General features: G+C 39.9%; 1 protein-coding gene across 1 annotated transcript; it reads right to left on the bottom strand.

Moving 5' to 3' along the window:
* Positions 1-266: 266 nt before the first annotated feature.
* Positions 267-3,602, bottom strand: CXCR4 (C-X-C motif chemokine receptor 4). The gene is made up of 2 exons (XM_042041602.1): positions 3,462-3,602; positions 267-1,872 (listed from the first exon to the last, which is right to left on the bottom strand). Exons 1-2 carry the CDS (start codon positions 3,498-3,500, stop codon positions 811-813), a joined length of 1,101 nt encoding a protein of 366 aa, XP_041897536.1. The 5' UTR covers positions 3,501-3,602; the 3' UTR covers positions 267-810.
* Positions 3,603-22,406: the final 18,804 nt, after the last annotated feature.

Below are 22,406 nucleotides of genomic sequence, written 5' to 3'. Positions count from 1 at the left end.
ACTTGCAGATATTCTGCCTCAAAAAAGTTCTCCAAGTGATAGTTTAAGTAATTCTAAACATAATGTTAACTGGAAGAAATGTATTCTGGTGAAAAAACATGACATGGAACTCAGAGGTAGGTGTCAGCTGAATAATCAATGTTACTGAAACTAATTTTCCTGCTTTTCACAAGGCATTACAATTTTCTAAGACATTATTGTGTATTTAGAATGGTAAATAAAAGCACTGGGAAAAATTCAACCAGAAATGAAAATACCACTCAGAATAACTTTTTTTCATATACTTTTATTTTACCTTGAACAGAAAATTTTGCAAACCATCAATTACTGAGAATGGAGGGAAAAACCCTAGCATGTAACAGAGGAGGCTTTGGTTATAAGTGCCATTTCTACAGCAGAGTTAAGCTATTGTAAACCAAACATCTTGTAGTAAGGTAAAAATATCCAGCCAAACTTTTAAGAATAACAGCAACACCAAAAACATTTACATATAAACAACAGAGAAATATTTTCTAAACTTTTAACAGTCACTTTGCTAAAATCCAAAGTGTTTAGTTCACACATCTATACATACAGACAGTCACTAAAAGTTTTGTGAACCAACCACTTGTCCACAGGACCTGCCTAGACAGTTTGTCATCAATACGAAAGGTTTTTTTATATAAATAAGTCAATTAAACTCCACAGAGACTAAAAGAAACAATATAAAATCCCAACTGTAAATAAATCTGTACATTATGGTCAGTCTTATTTGTCTGAAATCTTGCGCAACTTTAAAGTGTCTCTATAAAATGATGGCAAGGAGCAGCGTTAGCTGGAATGGAAACTCGAAGACTCAGACTCTGTAGAAACAGAAGAATGTCCTGCACGTTTGCCCTTTGAAAGAATCTTGAGGCTTGATCCTCTGCTTACTGATGTCAAGGCATTTTGAGCTGATGTTTTGAATTTGGCACCCAAGAAGGCATACAGAATTGGATTCAGGCAGCAGTGGAAGAATGCCAGGGCTTCCGTAATGGAGATCCATTTATGCACTATGGTCTCCAAGCTGCAGCGGTGTCTGATGACTCCCAGCAAGATGAAGGTGTCGATGCTGATGCCGATATAATATGGCAGCCAGCAGGCAAAGAAGGCAAGGATGAGGATAACCGTGGTCTTCAAGGCTTTGCGCTTCTGGTGGCCTTTGGAGTGTGACAGCTTGGATATGATAATACAGTAGCAAGTCAGAATTATTAGACCAGGCAAGACAAGTCCTACCAAGATATGCTGGAATCTGAAAGAGATCAGCCAGTTTTCATGAGGGTACATGCGATCACAGAGATACTTTCCTTCTACTTCACTGGTACTGGCAAAGATTATATCAGGCACTGTCAGTAGCAAAGCTGGCAGCCACACACCTACATACACCACCTTCTCAGCCAACAGCTTTCGTGGGCGCTGGCTGTTGGTAGCGTGGACTATCGCCAGGTAACGATCTAAACTTATGAAGGCCAAAATCAAGACACTGCTATAGAGGTTGACTGTGTAAATGACATGAACTGCCTTGCACAGAACATTCCCAAAGTACCAGCTTATGGCTGCATCCACAGACCAGAATGGCAAGGTGATGACAAAAAGGAGGTCAGCCACAGAGAGGTGGAGCCTGTATTTATCAGTCATGCTTCTTTGCTTCTTCTGGTAGCCCATAACAATAATAACCAATCCATTGCCGATTATTCCCGTTAGGAAGATGATGGAGTAGATTGTTGGCAAGAAGATCCGGTTGAAGTCGGCATTCTCATGCTGAAAGCATGGCTCTTCATAGTCTCCATAGTCACCCGAACCAATCTCATCCGTGCCATTTTCAGAAAATTCAATTAATAACCCAGATGACAGCTAAAAAAAAGAAATAAAATTAGATGTTAGCTCCTCTGCAAAAACTTATCCTATATGACAATATGTGAAAAGTTGCCTGAACAGTCTCCACCATCACAAATGGGCAAACTTTTGAAAACCAATACAGTGTTTACATATGCATATATAAAATACACAGCAAATAAGAATAAGTTTTACAACTTCCTTTGTCTTTCTCTGAGGCGTAAGATCTTGCTAAGAGTAGGGCATGAAAGAGCAAAGAAAGATAATGGCTATTCCCAGAAATATTGTAGGTTCTGGACACTTCAGTGCTCCAATCAGATGGACACTACAAATGGGAGAGCCCAGAAAGTGCCAGATGTGAGAGGTCTGTCCACACAGAGCATGACCTATCATATTTAACTCTTACAATAGAGAGCCATAAAAAAAAAAAAAAATTACTTAGAAATGCTGCTGCTCCGAAGTCCCTTCTCATTAAGAGGATGGGGTCAAGGGGAAATAGAGAAGGTACCCTCGGCTGATGTAATAAAGGATAAATAATAGCAAGAATTCCCTGCTGAGAAGCAATTGACAGCTCCACACACTCAGACAAGGGAAAAAACCCCAAAGCCCATAAAGAAAGAAAGAAAGAGAGAGGTGACCTTAATCAGGGGAACTCAAAAGCCCGTGGAGGGTCACCACGATGGGCCACGTTCCCTCCCTTTGTTCCCCACCCTCTGCGGTTGCGGGGCAGGGGGTGAGCGCGGCCGGCGCGGGGCTGCAGCCAGACGGACCAAGTGAGCATAGCGGTGGAAAAAAGGAAGCGAAATTTGGTGAGGGCATGAAAGCGCGTCAGGAAACCACCAACGGTTTGGGCCACCGCGCTAAAAGCAATGCTGGCGGGCGAGTGCCATCTGGTTATGTGCAGTTCCTCAGGTCTTCAGATTTTTGTTATCATGCCCTGTGTCCCACGGACCCCCGAGCTCCGCGCAGGGCGCGCCCGAGGGTCCCGCCGCGCTTCACACGCGGAGGCACCGGCTCCACGCGGGGATTAACTGCGGGCCTAAAGCTGGAACTTGCCAGAGATCTCCTTTTTGGTCCTAACTACCCTCAAAACCGAGGTAGAGAAGCTGCCCCCGGAAGAGTGGGACGCCACTTAGTTTCTCCCGGGGAGCGGGCGGGACGGGCGGGCGCTGCCGCCGCTCCCAGTCCCGCCGGCAGCCCGAGGTCTGGGCGCACACCAGGGCAAAGGGATGCCATTCCCTGAAGTCAGATCGCTCCAAACTTCATCGCCTCTTCCCCTCTCATCATTCCCGTAGTGCTAATTGCTCTACCGGCGTTTTTCAGTCCACAAAGGTGCCACATGTCACTTGAACTGACGGCAGAGCAGCAGAGCCCCAGGGAAGGAGCAGACTCCTGCAGCTGGAATTTGCAGTGGCCGCAGCTGTGCCAAGGTCCGAAGCGCTGCAGGTAGAGGCAGCAGCGGCCGGGGCTGAGAGCCGAGCCCTGCCCGTCCGCGCCCCGCAGACCCCTCCGCTGTCCCGACCCCCGCCGCCCGCAGCCTCCGCCGAGGGCACCTTTGTTTGCAAACAGCGCGCACATGGGCAGCCGGCCGCGCTCCCGGCACTTACATCCAGGCTGTCGAGGCTGCTGTCCATGCTCAGAGCCATCGGACGGCTCCGCGCTCTCGGGCTGTTGCCGCTGCCGCAGCCGCGCCTCTCTCGGTGACACCACTCGCCGCTGCTCCAAACGCGCCGAGCTCTTCTGGCGGGCCGCGCCTTTTATAAGTTGCCGCGCTGCCCCCCCGCCCCCGGGGCAGCCGCGCCTGGCTCCTCCCCGGCGGTGTCGCCGCGCTCTCGGGCTCCGGGCGGGCGCCTCGGGCTGCTCTTTGTCTGCCGCCCCGGGCATGGGAATTGCACTTGCCCGGCGCGCCCGCGGGGGCCACGCTCCTCACGGGGGCATTTGCCCCCCTCTGACTGATGTGTTCATACAAGCGGGCTTTTGAATTTCCCCTCAAGAACATTCTTTGAAGTGTGTTGTAGAGCCCTGTGTTGCCATGGGTACCCAGGCGGGCTCCGAATGAAGTCACTGGTCCCGGAGTCGTGGTGGAGGAGGAAGAGCAGAGGTCCTGTATGCCATTCAAAATGCAGGCAACTCTGTCCTCAGAGTTGTCTCTTTCCCCTTGCTGAGGAGAGAGGCTCCTGGAAGAGGCAGGAAGCAAGGGCTGGTCCCTACTGAGGGATGAGATGTTCCACAAACCTTTCAGGGGCTGCAACGTGAGTGGGCTGCAGGTTGCCCTCTGAACTCTTCCGGCACCTGTGGGTTTGGCTGAGAGGTCTGATGATGATCTGTTTCAGGTAGCTGGATAATATAAAAAGAAAACAACAACAACAACAACAACAACAAACCCTACAACCTCCCCCCAACCAAACACAAAAACCAACACAAAAAACAAAGCAAAAAAAAGGAAAAAAAAAAAAAAGTCCCCAACCAACAAATAAACCCCCAAACCCTGAGATTATAAATGTAGAATATACATAACAATCATAGGATAGGTTTGCAAGAGAAAATCAACCCAAATACAGAGACAAACAAAACAGAATAATTGATTTTATTTATGGTTACCTCTGGGGTCTCAGTACTGTTAATATTCATGCAGGCAAATTAATTTGCAGAAAAGATTTTGATTAGCATAGTGTGTCATGTGTGTCTCCCCTCAATTTCACAACTCACGACAAAAAGTTATAGTGAGTAACTATATTGGGAATAATTAATTCAGTTATATAGATTTACTCTTTCACTTGAAATTTGAACTAGAAAGAAGAAGGGAGAGAATATTCTTTATGTAATAACAATGTGCTCAGATTGTCCCAGTAGCCCCAAGGGATGATAAAGGTGAAAGTCTGACAAAAATTTTATTCTGAAATGCTCCTGTTACCAGTTTACATGCTCCGAGTTAGTTAAAACACCAGTTTCAAATGCAAATATTATTTTCAAGTATTTGACAAGAGTTACTATCTTACTCTTCCCCTAACAGCTCTAGAACTCTTTCACACACACTACAGAGAGTATGAGTTTGGTTATGATTAATAGCCAAATAATGTTTATCTTTAAAAACATGGTAGGTAAGAGATGATAGTAATTCATATATTGTTAGCAGGTCTGGAATATCTCATAGAAGTTGCATTAAAAGCAAACTGTAATTGATTATAACTCAGGAAATACCAGTGTTCAGCAAATTCAGTATCTACTTTGTGGTTCTATCCAGAAAAATCTGAGGGATACCATGCTAGAATTCTATAGAAATAAAAAATCTTCTCCTGAATCTCCATATTTAGATGCTAACCCTAGCCTTATGATACCATAAATTTTCTTTTAAAACAAAATTGTAATTATTGCAATTCATTCCTCATTTCCCATAGAATCTGTCATACGTTCACTAATTTTTAGACACATAGATAGGCAAACAGATTCCCCAAGTCATCACAGAATGTGCAGCAAAACATCAGATGATTAGGCAGATAAATGAGCCGATGAGGGATTTTTGTATACAAATGAGTAGAATCATGTTTAAATAATCATCTTTTACTCTTTCACTTATGGAGGATGCCCAGCTCAAGGCACCAGCAATTGCTGTGCAGTTTTCAGCAGGGATATGGTGCTGGAAAGGCTCTCCAGCCTGCTAAACATGCAAACCTGTGAACCACATTTTCAGAAATATGCATATTGAACAGGCTCTAAAAAACTAATCAGGACACGGAGCCACACATAGGGGAGGTGAGCTTTAAGAAAAGATTGGTTTCTACCTTGCCAGAAATTCATATGGGTGACAGATGTGCTTTTTTGGAGAAGTATTCTCATCTTGGAGCGGCATAGATGATTAAACACTGCTCCTTCTCTAAGTGTGCAGTGCAGGACATTAAAATATGCTCATAGTGCAGGTGATTTGTGGCAGTGCATGCAGATGAGCAAAAGACAAGTAATATAATAAAGTAGAATAGAATAGATTATTTGTATGTGAGTTCTTGAGCTGTTTGACAAGTTTGAGAGTTGCTCTTTATTGGGGTGGATAGCATGGAGTGTGTTGACATGTGGGGAGGGATGCACAGAACTGTGAGTGTAGTTACACCCCAAGCAGACAAACGTTCCCACAGCTCAATTTTACTGTACAGATAGACCTGTAACAGCAAAATACCTGATGTAGAGATGTTAATCAGTGGCATATGGGACAATCACTCGGTTATTTGTGTTCATAGGTAGCCTAAGAAATTTGGAACTGAGGAATGGTTCACTGGATTAGCCCTGAAGCATGGTAGTGCTGAGTGGAGGGAAATTTGGGGATGATACCGATCTGATGAGATGTTACTGAGGCTTGTTTGGATGAAGGTCCTCTAAAACTGTCATTCACACTGCTGCTTTGTTATCTATGATCTCTTTTGTTTCCCCTATCAGAAAATCCATGTGAAAACTTCCTTTGTTGCACAGAGGACCAGTTAATGATTGTTGCACAGAGGACAAGTTAATGATTACAAAGTGATAAAAGAAGGGAGCTGTTTCTGGAGAGCATATAATTCAGAGTCAGCTACAAATCTTCTTGAGACAGAGCTAGCAAATAGCAATTTCCAAGCTTGTGTTTTGCGTTACATGTTTCTCTGGTCACAGAATTACTGTGAAAATCAGACTCTTCCTAACCCGTGTAATACATGTTTTTATTACTGAAAACATGCCTTCTAAGAGTCAAAATCCTACGTGTTCTTACACTCTTGTACTAAGACTGCAATTCCTCAGGTTGTGAATCATTAACCTATATTTTTCTTCTAAAAAGTGACATAAGTGATTGTCACGTGAGAGCAAGGTAGTTACTAACAAACGTTTCTAAGGGTAAAAATACTCTTTTGATTCAGTATCCACAGAAATAGAAAAGTAAATTGCATTTTATTTAACCATGATCCTATGTTAAATGATTTACTTTATCTGAAGGCTTCACAAGTACCTTTAATAAAGTAAACTTTTAGCTGATAAAACTTTGATGAGACCATTACCTGTGGGCAACACCTAACACAAAGGAGGTATGATCCTTGGTTTGTGTAATATATGAATACCACCATGTATTAATTACAGTGATGTATTAATAAATTGGTTGGGGGTTTTTTAGCGTTAACGGAGCTATACTTTCAGGACTCAGAGAAGGTGTATAATAAAAACGCATAACCAGCAATATGGCTGAAATAACTGTACTATATAGTAGGAAGTGAATAATAATTTTCAAATATTTACTGATTTTCTCTGTGCATGTCAATTCCTGTACTGGAAGGCTTCTGAAAGTGGAGTGTCATCTGAAAAATTAACAAAGAAGGTGCTCAGGAGTTGCAAGGCATCAACTTTGAGTAGTGGATTTTTCTATTCTAAAAAGAATTCCAGGGAACTGATGCTGTGGATTGGCTGCTAGATGAAAAGCGGTTTCCTGATAAAACTCAGAGGTTTATTACAATACACTGGATTGACTTAATGACAAATGGGTCTTCAAGTGGCCTGAAGTTGTATACATAGAGAGGAAAAGGATATACTCTCCCTTTTCCATCCGATCTTTCTGTTGAAGTGGGAAAGGTATCAATCTTACGCCTGTTAGAATGGTTACAAGCGGTTTGCTGGGGTTGGGTTTCAGTTAATGGCTTTCTTTGCTCTTGGTTCTCAAAGCTGCCTTTCTCCATTTCTTCCTGCCTGTGCTGCAGTGGATCAAGCCTACCAACTGTTACCCTGATCCTGGAAGGAAAGTGTCTGCCCAATTTATGGGCAGGGTGCCACCTAAACTTACTAATTTGAAAGCACAAAGACAAAATAAAACCTGTAAAGGAGCAGGACATATCTTTCAATTAGTAGCGTGCTACATTGCCACAGAAATAAGTCCCCCTATGAAAGGAATGATACTTAAATATCAGAACAAAATTGTAGGAAAAAACTTAACATCAGTATAAGGCAACAAAAGTGTTATCAGCACAAACCCCAGATTTCTCTCTGTTTCCTTGCTTTTAACAAGGACAATTTATTTTGTTTCCTTTAAGTATTACCACAAGGCCAATATGTCTAAAGTCAGCACAGAAAAGTCAGCAGGGAAAAAAAAGAAGTGCTATCGTCTAAAAAGAATCATAGTGACTCTTGTGTTTTAATCCCACCTCCATATGTGGCCTGCAGCAAATCACTTAACCCTCTGACTGTGTTCAGCCAACTGTAAAATGGGGATAACAATACCTACTTACCTACCTCAGAGGAGACTTGCAGGGATTAATTGGTTGATGTTTGCAAGGCACTTTGAAGACAGAAAGTGCTTAATTTAGAGCCTGTTGAAATTATTGGTGACACTGATCAGCTAGAATTCAAAGGGGACCAAACTCATTAAGGTTCTGATCTTCCTCCATTTGGCTATGTTTATGGGTTAGCGAATCTCACTGCATGTGGACAGTTTATTGTTTGTTTGGAAGCAGAGTAGACTAAAAAGATGCTTTGAACAACTTTGTTAATCCTTTTAAAAAACATGTCATCATTTGCATATCACTGGAGCTGAAGGGTTTATCTTTGATGATTCTATAGCAGAACATTTCTGGAGACATGCTGAAGGGGTTTTTTCCAGAATTGCAATGAGATCAAAATTATGAAAACAAAGTAAAGCCTCCCTAATTATATCATAAGCAGTTTCTTTCCTGTAACCAGACAGGATTTTGACTTTCAAGACTATTTAGATAGATTTCTGTTTAGCTATGAGATGTGCTTCTTATATTCTTTTATGCTGTAAAGAACCATTAGGAAGTTTCCATTGGAAACTTCCAGTTCAGTTTGGGTAGGATAGGATTTGCTTCTGGAAACCCATGCTAAGAGCATGCTATATCTTAAAAGCGTATGGATAAATTAGAACACCTGTCCAGCTATTCATGCATACGTGACTATTTGCCAAATTTCATGCTTTCTTGTAGATAGCTTTAGAAACACAGTTATATTTGGGACTGGCCATTGCTGCTCCTGCCTGTGAACACAGGACTCAGCTACTTGGAGACAAATAAACTGATCAGGGTCCTGAGCATCCTGGTCTAGCTTGGGATCCACAGGTTCCTTCCAGCCTGAATTATTCTGTGACTCAAAATGCCTCCATCAGACCATGTCCTCATGCCTCTGCTACTAACAGTGCCCAGAGTTATCTGGATCAAAGCACATCTCTTTATGTTTAATTACATTAAACCTGTTTGTGCTACACAATGGAAATGACATTTTGATGTTGAGTTTCCGCCCTGACAATTTTTGATCAATATTTTGTTGAAATGGTGCCTGTGGAATTGTGTGCTTGGGATGTAGCATGTGCCATGTTTTCTTTATCATTTTCTCACATTTCTTCTACTTATTTTCTTTGGATGCCATAGTAGGCATTTATTTTTCACATGTTGTGAGCTCCTGAGCCTGTCGAAATAATTTACTTACCTCATTCGCCCACTTGTCTACAAAGTGGCACTGAAAGCAGAGCAGGAGCAACCACTCTTCCTGTTTAGCTCAGTTTGGCATCTGAAGCTCACAAATGTTTTAGTTTTATTGCATCAGCTTTGAAGTAAATTCTGGACATGTGGGTGCTGAATGTCAGCTCAAATACTTGTTTTAGAATTCAGAATTTCTCCTGGTTCAGCAAGTAGGAAAGTCACCCAAATTCAGTGATGAGCATTCCCATTGTTTCTTTTGGATCTCTCCTGCCACTGTTTCCCTGAAAATTCACTTTAGAATTCCAAACTTTTTTTTTTTTTTTTTTTTTTTTTTTACTGTTAGGAACCAAGTTTGCCATATGCAATTGAGATATGTGCGGGAGTGAAACTTGCCTTACGTTTTTGAGTCAGTCCTTCCCACTTAGGTAATATAATTGACAGCATTGGCTCAGTAGCTGGGATGTCTGTTGAAAACATGACAAACATTTCTAAAACAGTCAAAAAAATCTCCATTAGATGATACCAAACTTTTGGTCCTGCTGTCAAGTCCTCTATATACAGTACTTGGCGAAATACCATGAGTAAATACCCATATACAGCCTGCTCTATCCATTTACTTATAGCCAAACATAAGGATGTAGATGGAAAGCTGTAGGAATATTTATGGCAGGTACATTCCTTTCTCTGTTCATTAATTGCCAGTGAAATGAGCATGATATTACACACTCATTATTTTGAGCTGATTTGTTATGAATAGTGATATTTGCTCTTGCTGGTTTGAAAATTTAGTAGGTAGGATTTGGGGCCTAATCTTCGCAAATAATCACTGAAGTCACATAGTGGGATTTCTTCTCAGTCGTTAGGTGACCAGCCTTTTGAAAGGAAGAGAACTGCTTGAAGAAATTATTGGCATGTTGAACCTTTTTTTCTGATTTAATGGGGAGGTAAATCCAATTTTCAGGTTATCTCTTACCACGTAAAGTCACATGATACAAAGAGCTGATCTCTTACAACTGAACTTGCTATACTTTCCTCTTGCTGGTTTAGATTAATTTTTAGGAATTGGAACAGGCAACTTCAGACAAACTTTATGCTGAATGAGGCATCATCTCCATGATTTCCATAATGGCTGGAACAAAGGCTTTATGAACATCATGGCATGTCCTCTGGTTAATTCTACAGAAAAGTGGCAGCATGCTAGTGCCAGATCCAGGTCAGATCCATAGGCAATTGGGAATTCAGCAACAAAATGAGGAACTGTGGAGCTCTCACCTCTACAAGGGAAGTTGAGGCAGAATCCTTAAGGAGCATGAAGAGTGGAAGATGAGCACCCTAGAAAACTAAAGGCATTAAAAAATCTCTTCCCACCTTTTCCTTTTGCACAAGAAGGAGAACTGCATTTGGCTTGTACATGGACCTTAAGGTGAAACTGCTTTGTTCCTCCCTGCCAGGGAGAGGAGAATTCACTATCTGAGCTCAGATCAGCTCTTTTGCCACTGTCTCACCAGACTATTGTACACATCACAGAAGCATCTAGAAGCTGAGTTGTCATGAATATATTTGGTCATGTGTGCTCAGTTGTTCACGCTTCAGTATGCATAGTTATGCATCAGGATACATAGAAAAAACCATCTTCCCCAAACCTACATACAAACAGAGAACAGGCGAGTGTCAGTGGAGAAGATAGAAAAAGCACTGTCCAAACAAACCGTGTCTGCATGTAGGTTTATTATCACCCCCAAGGTACACCTGAACACAAGAATGGGAGTATAGGAAGTCCAATACTTAAAAGTGATGGTTCCAATTTAGCTTAATTTACACTTTGAACCTTTTCCATTTAAAACTGTAGTCTACAATCCTGTTTCTCCATTCATGAGTTCAGTGCAATTGAACATGGGAAGAAAAATGTTAATCCTTAAATACTCAATTTATAGATGAATTTGCTATTCTAGGAATTTGCCACTATTTTAAGCAGATGGTTCTATATTTCTGAGGTTACTTTTCAGTAGTGAGTGAATATTGTGAAAAACATACAAGAGGGGAATTCTAAAAATACTCCTATCTCACAGTCTGTGTTCAGGACAGTCTGTACCAAATTATATTCGATCTTTCCTTTTTTTTTTTTTTAACGTATAAAAACAGGAAGAAGTCTTGCTACTTCTGAGGACCCTGACAAATGTTTCTACCTGGCTCTTTCTAGAAAGATCTCTTCAAGTGCCAAGTGGGGTCATTGTAACCATGGATACTTATACTCCATTTTCCCTGTGGTTTTCTGTGAAAAACTTGGTAGGATGCCCAGTTTAAACCACATTTTGAGTTAGGTAATCATATGCTCAGTCTGTTCTTAGGCATTGTGGTTTTAAGTTTTCAACGGTTTCTCTGTGGTTTGAAAGCTGTGTTTTTTATTCCCTCTTCTTTTCTAAGCAAAGAAGATATTAAAGCAAAGTTGCTTGATAACATTTATTCCACCAAAATAATATCTTTTGGGAAGGTTTGATTGCTGTGTGGTTTAAAACTGAAAAACACTCAGAAAGCACTTTAACATCACGTTCAATGCAAAATACCTAACATTTTACTTCATCTGGAAAGAGACTGTTCAATTTCTGGAATTTGTCAACATGCACTTAGGAATTAAGAAAGACTTGATCTGTTTTCATCATGTATCTTACAGGTCAGTGATAGAAAGATTTCTAAATGCATTTTAGTGAAAAGTAGAATACTTGGTTTTCATGATGTAGCCTGTCAACCCTCCTTTGCTGCTTGGATATAGACCTACAAATGATCTAAAGACAGTAGGAGTGATATAATCCAGCTGAGGGGAGAAACTAATTATAGATTTTTCTCACCTTTTGAAAACATTGAAGGTGTTGAATAGGTGGACAAAGACAAAGATACCCAATATGAATGAGAATGAATGAGTTTATGGAAAGGGAAGCTGCTCTGCTGGATGTGGAAGCAAAGCTCAAGAAGATCAGAAGAACCCTATCGGCTCCATCATATTCTGAAAGGACTGTGTTAAGCCTCGAAATAGTTAAGTTTTAATAGATCTGTCAAAATCAGGACAAAGTTGTGTGACTATTGAATGCAAATGCACAGCCACATCTGAAATGAGTAACACGAGTTGCTAGTGCTTTAGTTGTCGTATTGGAGTGCAAAGCTTTAGAACAACCTCTGGTGGGAAGAATACTTAGAAGTGTGGAAACAAATGGAAAATAGAGCAAAAAGGAAGTTGAGTTTATAAAGGTATATTGTAGTAGGACTACTTAATAGCTTTTATTGATAATCACTTCTCTAGCCAAGTGAAATGCAGTAGGTTCCACTTGTCTGGACCTTAGTAAAGCATTTAATAGGATGCTTTTTAAGTGCTGACAATTCATTAAGCTAGACTTTGAGAATTAATACAATGTATCTAATATGAAGGAGGACATTTACAAAGGAAAATAACAGTGAGGACACTGAAAGGCAACCAGTGGGCTGATGGAAGGCAACCAGGTGAGCTCTTCAAGGTTCATCAGTGGAACCTTGGATACTCTCACTATTTTGCCTTAGCTTTGGAACAAAAAGTAGTTAACTCCTGAAAATCACTGCTAGTGGAAAATGAGGTGCCACTGCTGAAATTGCGATATCCTCAGACCTGAGAGAAGTGGGAACACACAAACAGAAGAGCCAGTTGCAGGATGAGTCTGAATTTCTTCTGTACAGCTGGGAAAGCTGCAATGCTCATTGAATGCATCAAGTAGGGTATACTGAAAGGAGAAAGTGCTATTGCTGCCAAACAGAGCACTGAAAAGGTGTCTTCTGAAATATTTTTTACAATTCTTAAGAAGAAAAATGGATTCAAATGGAAGAGGTGCAGAGAAGGATGATTGGGGTGAAGTGTAGAATGGAGAGCTGCTCCTGCAAGAGCAGGCTGAAAGAGCTTCTTTTCATCAGTTCACAAAAGGGATGTTGAAAGGGACAATGGAGCAGTAGACACCTGGAAAAGAAAAGAAATACTGGGACCAGTATTGGCACACAGATGACTGGATGTAATACCATGGTGAATAGACACTGTGAAAATATGAAAAAGTTGTTAACTGTCAGAGGAATGAGCTTTAGGAACAGTTTCCCCATAAAAGAGGATTTTAACCAACTGACTGCTTTGATGGATTTGTTGGGATTGTTGACCCTAGATCAGTGCCACTATCCTAGGTTATGATCTGAAATTATGTTCCTTTGATAGCTGCAATATCTGTGGAATTTAAAATATCACATACCTGATGATCACAGAATGTAAGCATTTGTGCAACTTTAATACTATGCATTTTTGTTAAATTCAAAACTTTATGTCTCTTTCTTTTGGGTCTCAGGAGCTATTAGGGTAGCAAGGTCAGTTTTATGTGAGATGGAAAGTGCTGCTGAGAAAGTACTGTTCTGGTGCCTAAAGACAATGTAATATTAAATAGTTCATAAAATCCTATCTTGTTCTAAGGGAGAAGCAATTTTCAGCCACAAATGTCAGATTTTAGTGTCCAAGCTATGCCGGAGTTGGTGAGCAAATCTCTGTTGACCAATACAATAAAAACTGCTCGTGTCAAGTGTATTTGTACCTTGAAAATAAGTATCTTAGAGTAAAATCATTCATGTTCTGTACTGCTGCTTATCAAAAGAACTCAATCAGAACCATTGATTCAGTGGTTTCTGACTGATTGTGTGAAAACTGCTGTTGTAGAGAAGATTCAAGAAAGGCAAGGGTTAGTCTTTGAATAGAAGTCAAACACAAACAATTCAAATCTTATGAACAGAGAGACAGAAGAGCCTTTCCATCATCTGTCTTACTGCCAGTGGAAGGTGGTTTCCTCTAGGAAAGGTAGAAATCAAAGGCAAGAAGAGGCAAGTAAAAGCAAAATGTAAACATCCAGAGCCAGAATCTAGGGGTCAGGAGGAGGTCAGTGCCTGACATGGTAAAAGCAAGGTTTAATTGTGTTCTTAGACTTTGATTTTTAAATTAGTACCCCACTAAGGGAAAGGCTCCACTTTAAACAGCAAAACTTTGGGTGCATTGTGTTAGATATTAGGGAATGCAACCATAACCACAAATCCATTGTAAAGCTGGTTTTGTTAATTATGGCAGCTTGGATGCTACCAGAATATATATTTTCATTTTAAATACTCTGTAGAATTTGTATGCTCATTTGTGTCTGTTCCTATAAATTGGATGTACACAATGAAATAGAGGTAATGTAATAAAGAACAACAGCTTGTCTCTACTTCTAGATAATATCTAGTTGATTGCAAAGCAAAACCTGTGCATCTTCTTACACCCCAGTCAGGGGCAGATAGACAAGAAATGGCAGTGAGTGTTTAACTGGCCTCATGCCCGGTCTTTAATGTAAAGTCCCTGAAAAGGCTCTTAGTTCTGGGTAACAAAACACTGGCAAGTCTGCCTGTCATTCTTTGTAATATTCATGACAGGGAAACCACTTCCCATGCAGGTAAATTCCATCTCAGAGAGAGAACTTGTGAATAGAGACCACAGAATAAAACTTAAAAGGCAGTAAACTTCATGGTAAGGGATAAAAGGAAAACACGTAAAAATAATGCTGTATTTACAATGTAACGCATGTCCAGTCATTCCAGAACAGCTGGTCCAACACAAAGTATCATGCATGAAATAACAGAAGGAGAAATATCAGCTCAATAATTTACTTGCAAGCGCTGGTACCAGAGGTGTAATCTCCCTAGGAGCCAGACTAACTTATGCATTGGCTTTTCACAACAGTAATGTGGTCAGTTGGGAAAGGAGTGTGGAGCCAAGCACAGCCTGGATCCTGCTGTTGTGCCCAAGGTGGAGAAATCACCTTGATGGCAACAGCTTTTTATTGTGGAATGAGGGCTACTTCAGGTTAAACAGTGAAGAGAGTGAGGACAGCAGAGAGGAAAGATGAACAATAAGTTCAGAAGAAGCAAATAAATAGGAACAGAGACGGTGGGGTCACTGAGGGACAAGAGCACAAAAAGATGGTGACAGATGAAGCTGGTAGTCCCTCTTTCTTATTTTCCGTTGTCACAAAACCAAAGAAAAGCAACCTTATCCTGGTGCATGGGAAGAAGTGAAGATTTCTCAGTCAAGGAGCAGGTCTGTTTGAATTGCTGCAGGCTGAGCAGAATGACAAATGAAAATGGAGACAAAAATGGGGGCCTTAGGGGAAATTTGTCCTAGCTCAGTACAGACAGGGATAGTACCAGAGTCACACAGACTTATTTATCATCCAAGGAAAAAAGACAAGAGAAACTAGAGAAAATAATGGACTTACCTACATTTTATTTCTGTGAGAAATGCTTTAAATACAAATAGGCAGACACAAAGTTCTTTAATAATATGAGTTGGTGCCTTTGTGCTTGTGTCTACTCTAAAAAGAAAGGAATAGAATGCATGTGAAAGATTGGCAGTTTTCAAAGCAAGAAAACCTGTTCTATTCCTAGTGCAAGGAGAACACAAGTAGAAGTCAAATATGGATGATGTTGTCATTTCCATCTCTTGCTGTTAAATACCAAATCTCTTTGTTTGTCAACCATGTTATTATTCAAACAATTAAAATGTGTTTTTATATCTATCAAATAGCAATTTTCTTTCTAATACTGTTAAACAGGAAACCTTTGTGGGTTATTCCTGTGATTTCTTGCTTGCATGTGGAAGAACACATACACACATTCTCTGCCCTTTGAACTGTGCAGTGGTGTGGAGGGGACAACTCTCCTTTTAGCTGTAACAGAGGACAACTAGTAGCGTATTCCCCTCTGAACCACATGACAAAGGACCAAAATAATCACCACAACAGCTCACCAAAAGAGCATTTTATCTGCTCAGATAACAGGATTTCCATAGATGGAGGGCTTTATTTTGTGTAGAGTAGTGCTATAACAGCCCCAGGAGTCCCACCAGTTTCATTGCTAACCATGAGGATCTACCTACAAAATAAAAAGAGTTTATTTAGTTCTTTCCCTGCAGTAGTCAATGGGGTGTCACTCAGGTCGAAGTGTAAGATGGGGCCACTTGTCCATTAGGAAGTGGAATGAAACCACTAATTCATTTTATGTAGACTACAAACCAGCTGCCAGACAGTAATAATTTTCAGTCAGAGCTGACCTGGGGTAGATTTAACAAGTGACCTAGAAATGAAAAGCTGGGTAGGCAACTGCAAATCCCCTGAGTTGTTTGAAAAGGCATGCCTCTAAAAGATTTAGAAATGTATAATTTAGTAAGGGACAGACAGTATGTTTTAATTAATGTGCTTGTATTGTTCTAGGTTGGATTTTCTTTTTCAGTTTACTTGATACTGTAATTTATATAAGTAAAGAATGGGTGTAAAATATTATTTCCTAAGAATAGTTACATTTTGTATCAACTTTACATGTAATTAAATTAACCCATAAACAGGAAAGTAATACAGAATCAAATTCTTGGAGGGCAGATTTGCATATATGAAAATGAGTGACAAAGCTGTGAGTAAATGCAGTGCATTTTGAAATCACTAAAATATTTCTTTGGTTGTCCCTGTCAGAGGAGGTACCCAGGAATGAGTAATGAGACTTTTCAGGGCAAGGGCCTGGGCAAAAAAAGCTGACACTGTTAGTTCTGCACAAACATGAATAACAGGGGGGCAAGTTATAAAATAATGAATGGCCTAGAGAAAACAGAGGAGGAGCTTATTGTCTTCTAATTTTACAAGACTAAAATAAGGGGACAGTCAATGGACTTAATATAGATGTGACCTATTGCTCTTTGGGTGAGGAAGTCACACAGCTGGGGTGCCTGAGAGCCGGTGGCAGAGGGAGGTCACTGCCCTGGCGTGTTGGAGGCACTGCTGTGATTTTCAGATTGCTGAACCTGAAAATGGACAGGGATTCCAGAAAGGAGGAGACACTTATTAGAATATTGTGTATATCCAGAGCTATTACAATCTGTAATATCTGCTCCCATAGTAATAAGTTTCAAGCAGAAAAAATATTGATCGCTATTCACTTTTTTTTTGCCTGGTAGAGTTAGTCTTGTGGCATTTTAGTTTCCTAAATTGGTTCATTGTGGAATTGGAGCCCATACAAGGGAAATGGTGGGATTATACTGCTAGGATCAGCACTGACATAAGTGGAGCAAGCCATTAGATCTTCTTACCACTAATGTGAAAATGCATTTTGAGAGATCCGTGGAAAATATAATGGCTGACATGAGGGGAAAAAGCAAAACATTTATCAGCTGGGTGGGGGGGTGGTTGCATTTTCTCCTGCTGCCCACTGACAAATGAAGGTAATATGTGCTAGGACCTAATGCGGTGTAGAAATTCCCATATTTCTATTGACATAAACCACAACATTTTAATTTACCTAGAGAGAAACTACACTCCAGTCTTTGCTGCATAGAACTTGTCAGTTGAGGCTCCAGGGTTTTGATAATGGCTCTACTTTTCATGTGCTGGACAACTCCAGGCAAACCATTTCCATGCTGCTGCAGCAGCTTAATGCTTTTTGAAAAGAAGATAACACATTGTGTACTGGACTCCAAGAAAACATTGAATACTCGATGATCTTGTAGCATATTGACTGGGTTTGGAAACATGCATAAGTTAATGTTTCTTGTGTTAGGCTGTTGGGTTTTTTTAGGAGGAAGAAAACCCAAAAGCAACCAAAAGCAACCAAATTTGAGTTTGATCTGTTAATAAAGGTGACCTCAAATTACCTTACATTGACTGTGGCAATACTGTGCCTAAGAAGAGGAGTCACTGCAAGTGTGCCTGACTCTCTGTCACAAAGTCACCTTATACCCCCTCAGTTTAATTTAGGCATTTCTCCCCAAAGGCTGACCATGCACGCCTTTCACCTGTACTACATCAAGGTGATCTGTTGTCTTATTCCATGTCTGTCATGGTACTGTTCCACTCATTTTCTGAAACAGCAAGATGTATAAAATATTTTTCTTTTACTTCCAGCCAGCAAGAAACTTTTAGCCATATTTTGGGCTGTTTGATGGAAATACTAAGCTTTGATGTTTTCCCCATAGATGGTGAGGTTGCTGACGTCTGTTGAAAGAGTTTGTGGGATAGATGCTGAGCCGTTTTTGTCTTCTGCACACCTAAATTTTGCTCTTGATGTTGACAGTTTCATAGTTCCAGTAGGATAGAGCTGTCATCAAGGGAAGTTGAGATCACACAGCATGAAATGGCCCCTCATCTAAACGACACTGAAGGAGAGCTTGGACATGGAGAACAAATAATTTAACCCAACTGTATGTCCCAATGAGAGGAATGGAGAGGACTGAACATCCAGATGATGATGGACTTCCAGTGCTTTGCACTGGTTTGAACGTTTAATGAAATATTCTTCTGAACATTGATTATATGTGTAGATATAGAAAATTGGACTCCTCAGACCATTAGTCTGTGAATTTCTATAGTAAATTTCCAAAGAACTGATGAAGAACAGTTCTTTTTCTGATCAAGGTAGAAAAGGTTTTACCAACTAGGACAAACTTCACATTTCACTTATGGTTTTATCTTTGCAATCCAAATAGAAATGTCTGTATTTGAGGTTAGATATTTGCCTGGAATAAGTTATCAAGCCAGGGGGCAAATAAATTCGTAGTTTACACAGAAATTCCCTATTTTGTAATATGCATCCAAATTGAATGACTTCAGAGTTAATAATGCCCATCTATGGTTGTCTGCAAAGGGAGTTACCTATCAGTTGGTTAGGGAAACATTCTGAGGTTTCTCATGAAAAAGAAACATGGCTATTTCCTCAAAAATATAAATGAATTTAAAAATAATGAGGACCAACAAACAGAGCAGAGTTAACATGAAAAGCAATGAGTTCAGAATATAGTTCAATGGACTGGACCCTGGGTTAGCATCCCTTCTCTTAAACCTTGAAAATTAAGAAACATCAAAACAAGGACTTCTGATAATCCCCTCAAATAAGGCTTAAATTCCTGCAGTGATTCCTTTGCTGAAGTAGCTGCTTTGTGTAACAATGAGCCCTATACAAAGGCTCCCTGCGGCAGGAAGATAGGCAGGATGCAGGCTGGAAACTTTGCTGGCCCAGTCAAGACTTTTTATAGCCTTCGGCTATACAGCACCAGTTAATTTGGGGAACTGTTTAACTGACTTTTAGTTGTACAATGTTGCTCTCTCTGTGTTTAACTGAAAGCTCTTGGTTACACCAGTTGGCATCACTGTAGTCCTTCTAAGATAACTAGAAAGCTGAAATCAGTGAATCCAGGTTGCAGGTACTAGTGAATAGAATGAAACAAAGAAGTGAAATCGCGTTTTTGAGTACTTTTCCTTTTGCTACCGTTGGCATGATTTGTTTGAAAAGCAATAGCCAGTGCCACTGACTACTCAACTGCAGCTCCAAAATAAAACCCCTGTTCCTCACCTTGTTCCTCTCCCTCAACCCTCCACCCTGAAAAATCCCCTCCTAAGCTTCATTCTGAAAGCAGAAGGAGCTACACACATTTCAGAAATTACTAAATGCATCTCTATTGTCAAATTAATTTTTCTTTAGTGAGATCCACTGGAGTTTTCTTTTGCTTGTGATGTTCTTGTGTTTGTATCTCTCAGACATCTGTAAGAACACGATATATTATGATTTTTAAGCATCTTTTCATTACTTCATTGGAAAGTTCACACCACATATGACCAGTAACCATTTTCTGAACACTCTGCAACCAAGGATACAGTGACCACTCAGGAGGGATGGCTCAGACCCTAGGTTTCTAACTTAGGAGGTTGTAACTCAAATTAAAAATGAGAGAGCAAAGTTAAAAAAGAAAAAAATTGGCAGCATCTGACAAGAACATAGATGATACATTGGATTTTTTAAACACACAAACTAATAATTCTGATCTTTAGCAAAACTTTATTGTGTTGCTAAAAGGAGGTCTGTTGTATTTTTGAGTAGAAATTTGAATGGAAAAAAAAGCTGCAGCAATCAGGTTCTACTTCCTTTCCCTTAATTGCAGACCCACCTAAAAATAAAGCCTTAGTGTGGTGTCACATGAGAGGAGAAAATGCCATCAACCTGCCACAGATGGCATCCTGGTTTCTGTGGTTCATGGTGAGCATCTTCTGTTCATTAGCAAAAGGTGGTTGGCGACATCAATTGATCTGAAACCTCCTGCACACTGGCACTTCTTCTGATTCTTACCTCAAGGCTTTTCTGTGTTTGGTTTCAGCTATAAGTGAAAAATGATTTGGACTTATCCCTTGAGCTGAGTATTTCTTGGTGTAATTTATATTAAAGACTTTTTTTCCCTCTTGAACAGTAGTAGAAACAAATATAATACAATCAATTCTCTGTCAGAGAAATCTTTGTTAAAATAATATTTTCTCTTCAGAAATCTGGGGTTTTTTTGTTGTTTTACCTCTGTTTTTCAAAGGCAGAAGAGGCATCTAGTAAAAGCCAAACTGCTTCCTTATGGGAACACACCCAGCTCAGTCTTCTCACCATCTATGACATACTTCCCCAGAAATCTTAGCATCATACATAAACGGAGGTAATGTGAACAAAAACACAGCGGTTCAAGTCATTTTTATGGAGTGGTGCCCTCCTCTAAGCTACTACATTGATTAGAAGGAAGTAACTCAGTTCTAGAGAGCTTGAATTACATGTCCACGCACACTTAAAAACAGATTTGGTGAGACTACTTGCACAGAAAAGTGTACAACCAATGCAAATCTTTCTTTTTTTCTCGCAAATAATGATGCATTAATAGAGAATGAAATGTATTTCTTTTATATCAAGAAAATTTTAAATAGTTACGTGTAGAGATGTTTGAGCTGCAGGCAGCAAAAGGAGAAGTGTACAATAATTATGGAGGCAGGTAAGAGATTTCAGATCTTGCAGGCCTAACATGTCAGAACTCTGAATAAGAACCTACATTCCAGCAACATTTCCTATTGCAAGATTTCCAAGATTTTGATGAGAGCTCAGAACAAAAGCTGCTCTGTTCCTCCTGGGGTTTATGTCAACCAGTTGTCTTATTATTCCTGATACTTTGCCAATTATATTGTACACTTGGTGAAAGGGATGAAAAAGCAGCTTTTCTCCTTTAAAGAGATTTAAACTTCAAAATCTTGTTACTGTGACTCTGAGCTGCGGAAGACTGGCTGAAATGCCAGCTATGGAATACAGCAGAGGCACTGCTGGCAACATTTTTACAAGGTTCCACATAATGGCATTTCTGTATGATGACCTTAAGGTTATAGATGTTTCCATAAATTACAGATTTAAATATTTTTATGGTTTGGAACTGTAGTACAATAGATGGCATTAGAAACAAATCCAGCGTGACGAGCAATCTTTATTTTCTAGATTTCTTCCATTTTCTATAATTTTGAATGCTTGGATTTACAAACTTGTTACTATTTTAAACATATTTTTGATGCAAATATATTTAATTTGGTTGTCTGCAACTGCCTTAAACATTAAAGCAATGTGAAGAGGTACAGTCTGCTATGCATTAACTGTGCTTTAAGGAAATGTTCTTTTATACTTGTATCTGTGGAATAGCTTTGTCTTAATAGAAGTGCTTTATTTGTATTTGCATTATATTGTGTGTATAGATAACCTTTAACACAGGTTTTGCAGTGCCACGGAACAATTTAGGTTTAAATCTGCTTCCAGCTCTTAATCTGCATCTTAAAATTTAATTGCTAGTATTTCCTTGAAAGATATTTTTTGCCATCATTAGCTAACTTTCATTTAATCAAGCCTTCTATTTGAAAAGTCTCTTGGGGAATAAAATTCCCCTGATGTCTTCCATTTTTAAAATCAATGTTTTAAGCACCTTTTGATAGCTTTACTAAGACAAAATTGCCACTGAACATGCTCAATACAAAGTGAGTAAGTCTGGATTCATCTATTTTTCCTTAACTAAAACCATCAGAATTAGATTTATTATTAATGCTGCTGGTCTTGATTTTCTTATAAGATCACAGCCTGTAACAAAAAATGATATTTCAAAAGTTCAAATCTATGTATATCGTATCATAGTCTGAACCAGCACCAACTGGAGAAATTTTGAGTAATTTTCATCTGATGTGAGAAAGTCATTCTCAAATTATCTGCATATGGGCATTT

This window comes from Corvus kubaryi, unplaced genomic scaffold, assembly GCF_017639235.1.
Source record: "Corvus kubaryi isolate FWS band 111438036 unplaced genomic scaffold, C.kubaryi_AGA036_p1.0 37396, whole genome shotgun sequence".
Lineage (NCBI taxonomy): Eukaryota > Metazoa > Chordata > Aves > Passeriformes > Corvidae > Corvus > Corvus kubaryi.
Note: the sequence above shows the minus strand (reverse complement) of the source record. Positions and strands in the feature narration are given on the sequence as shown.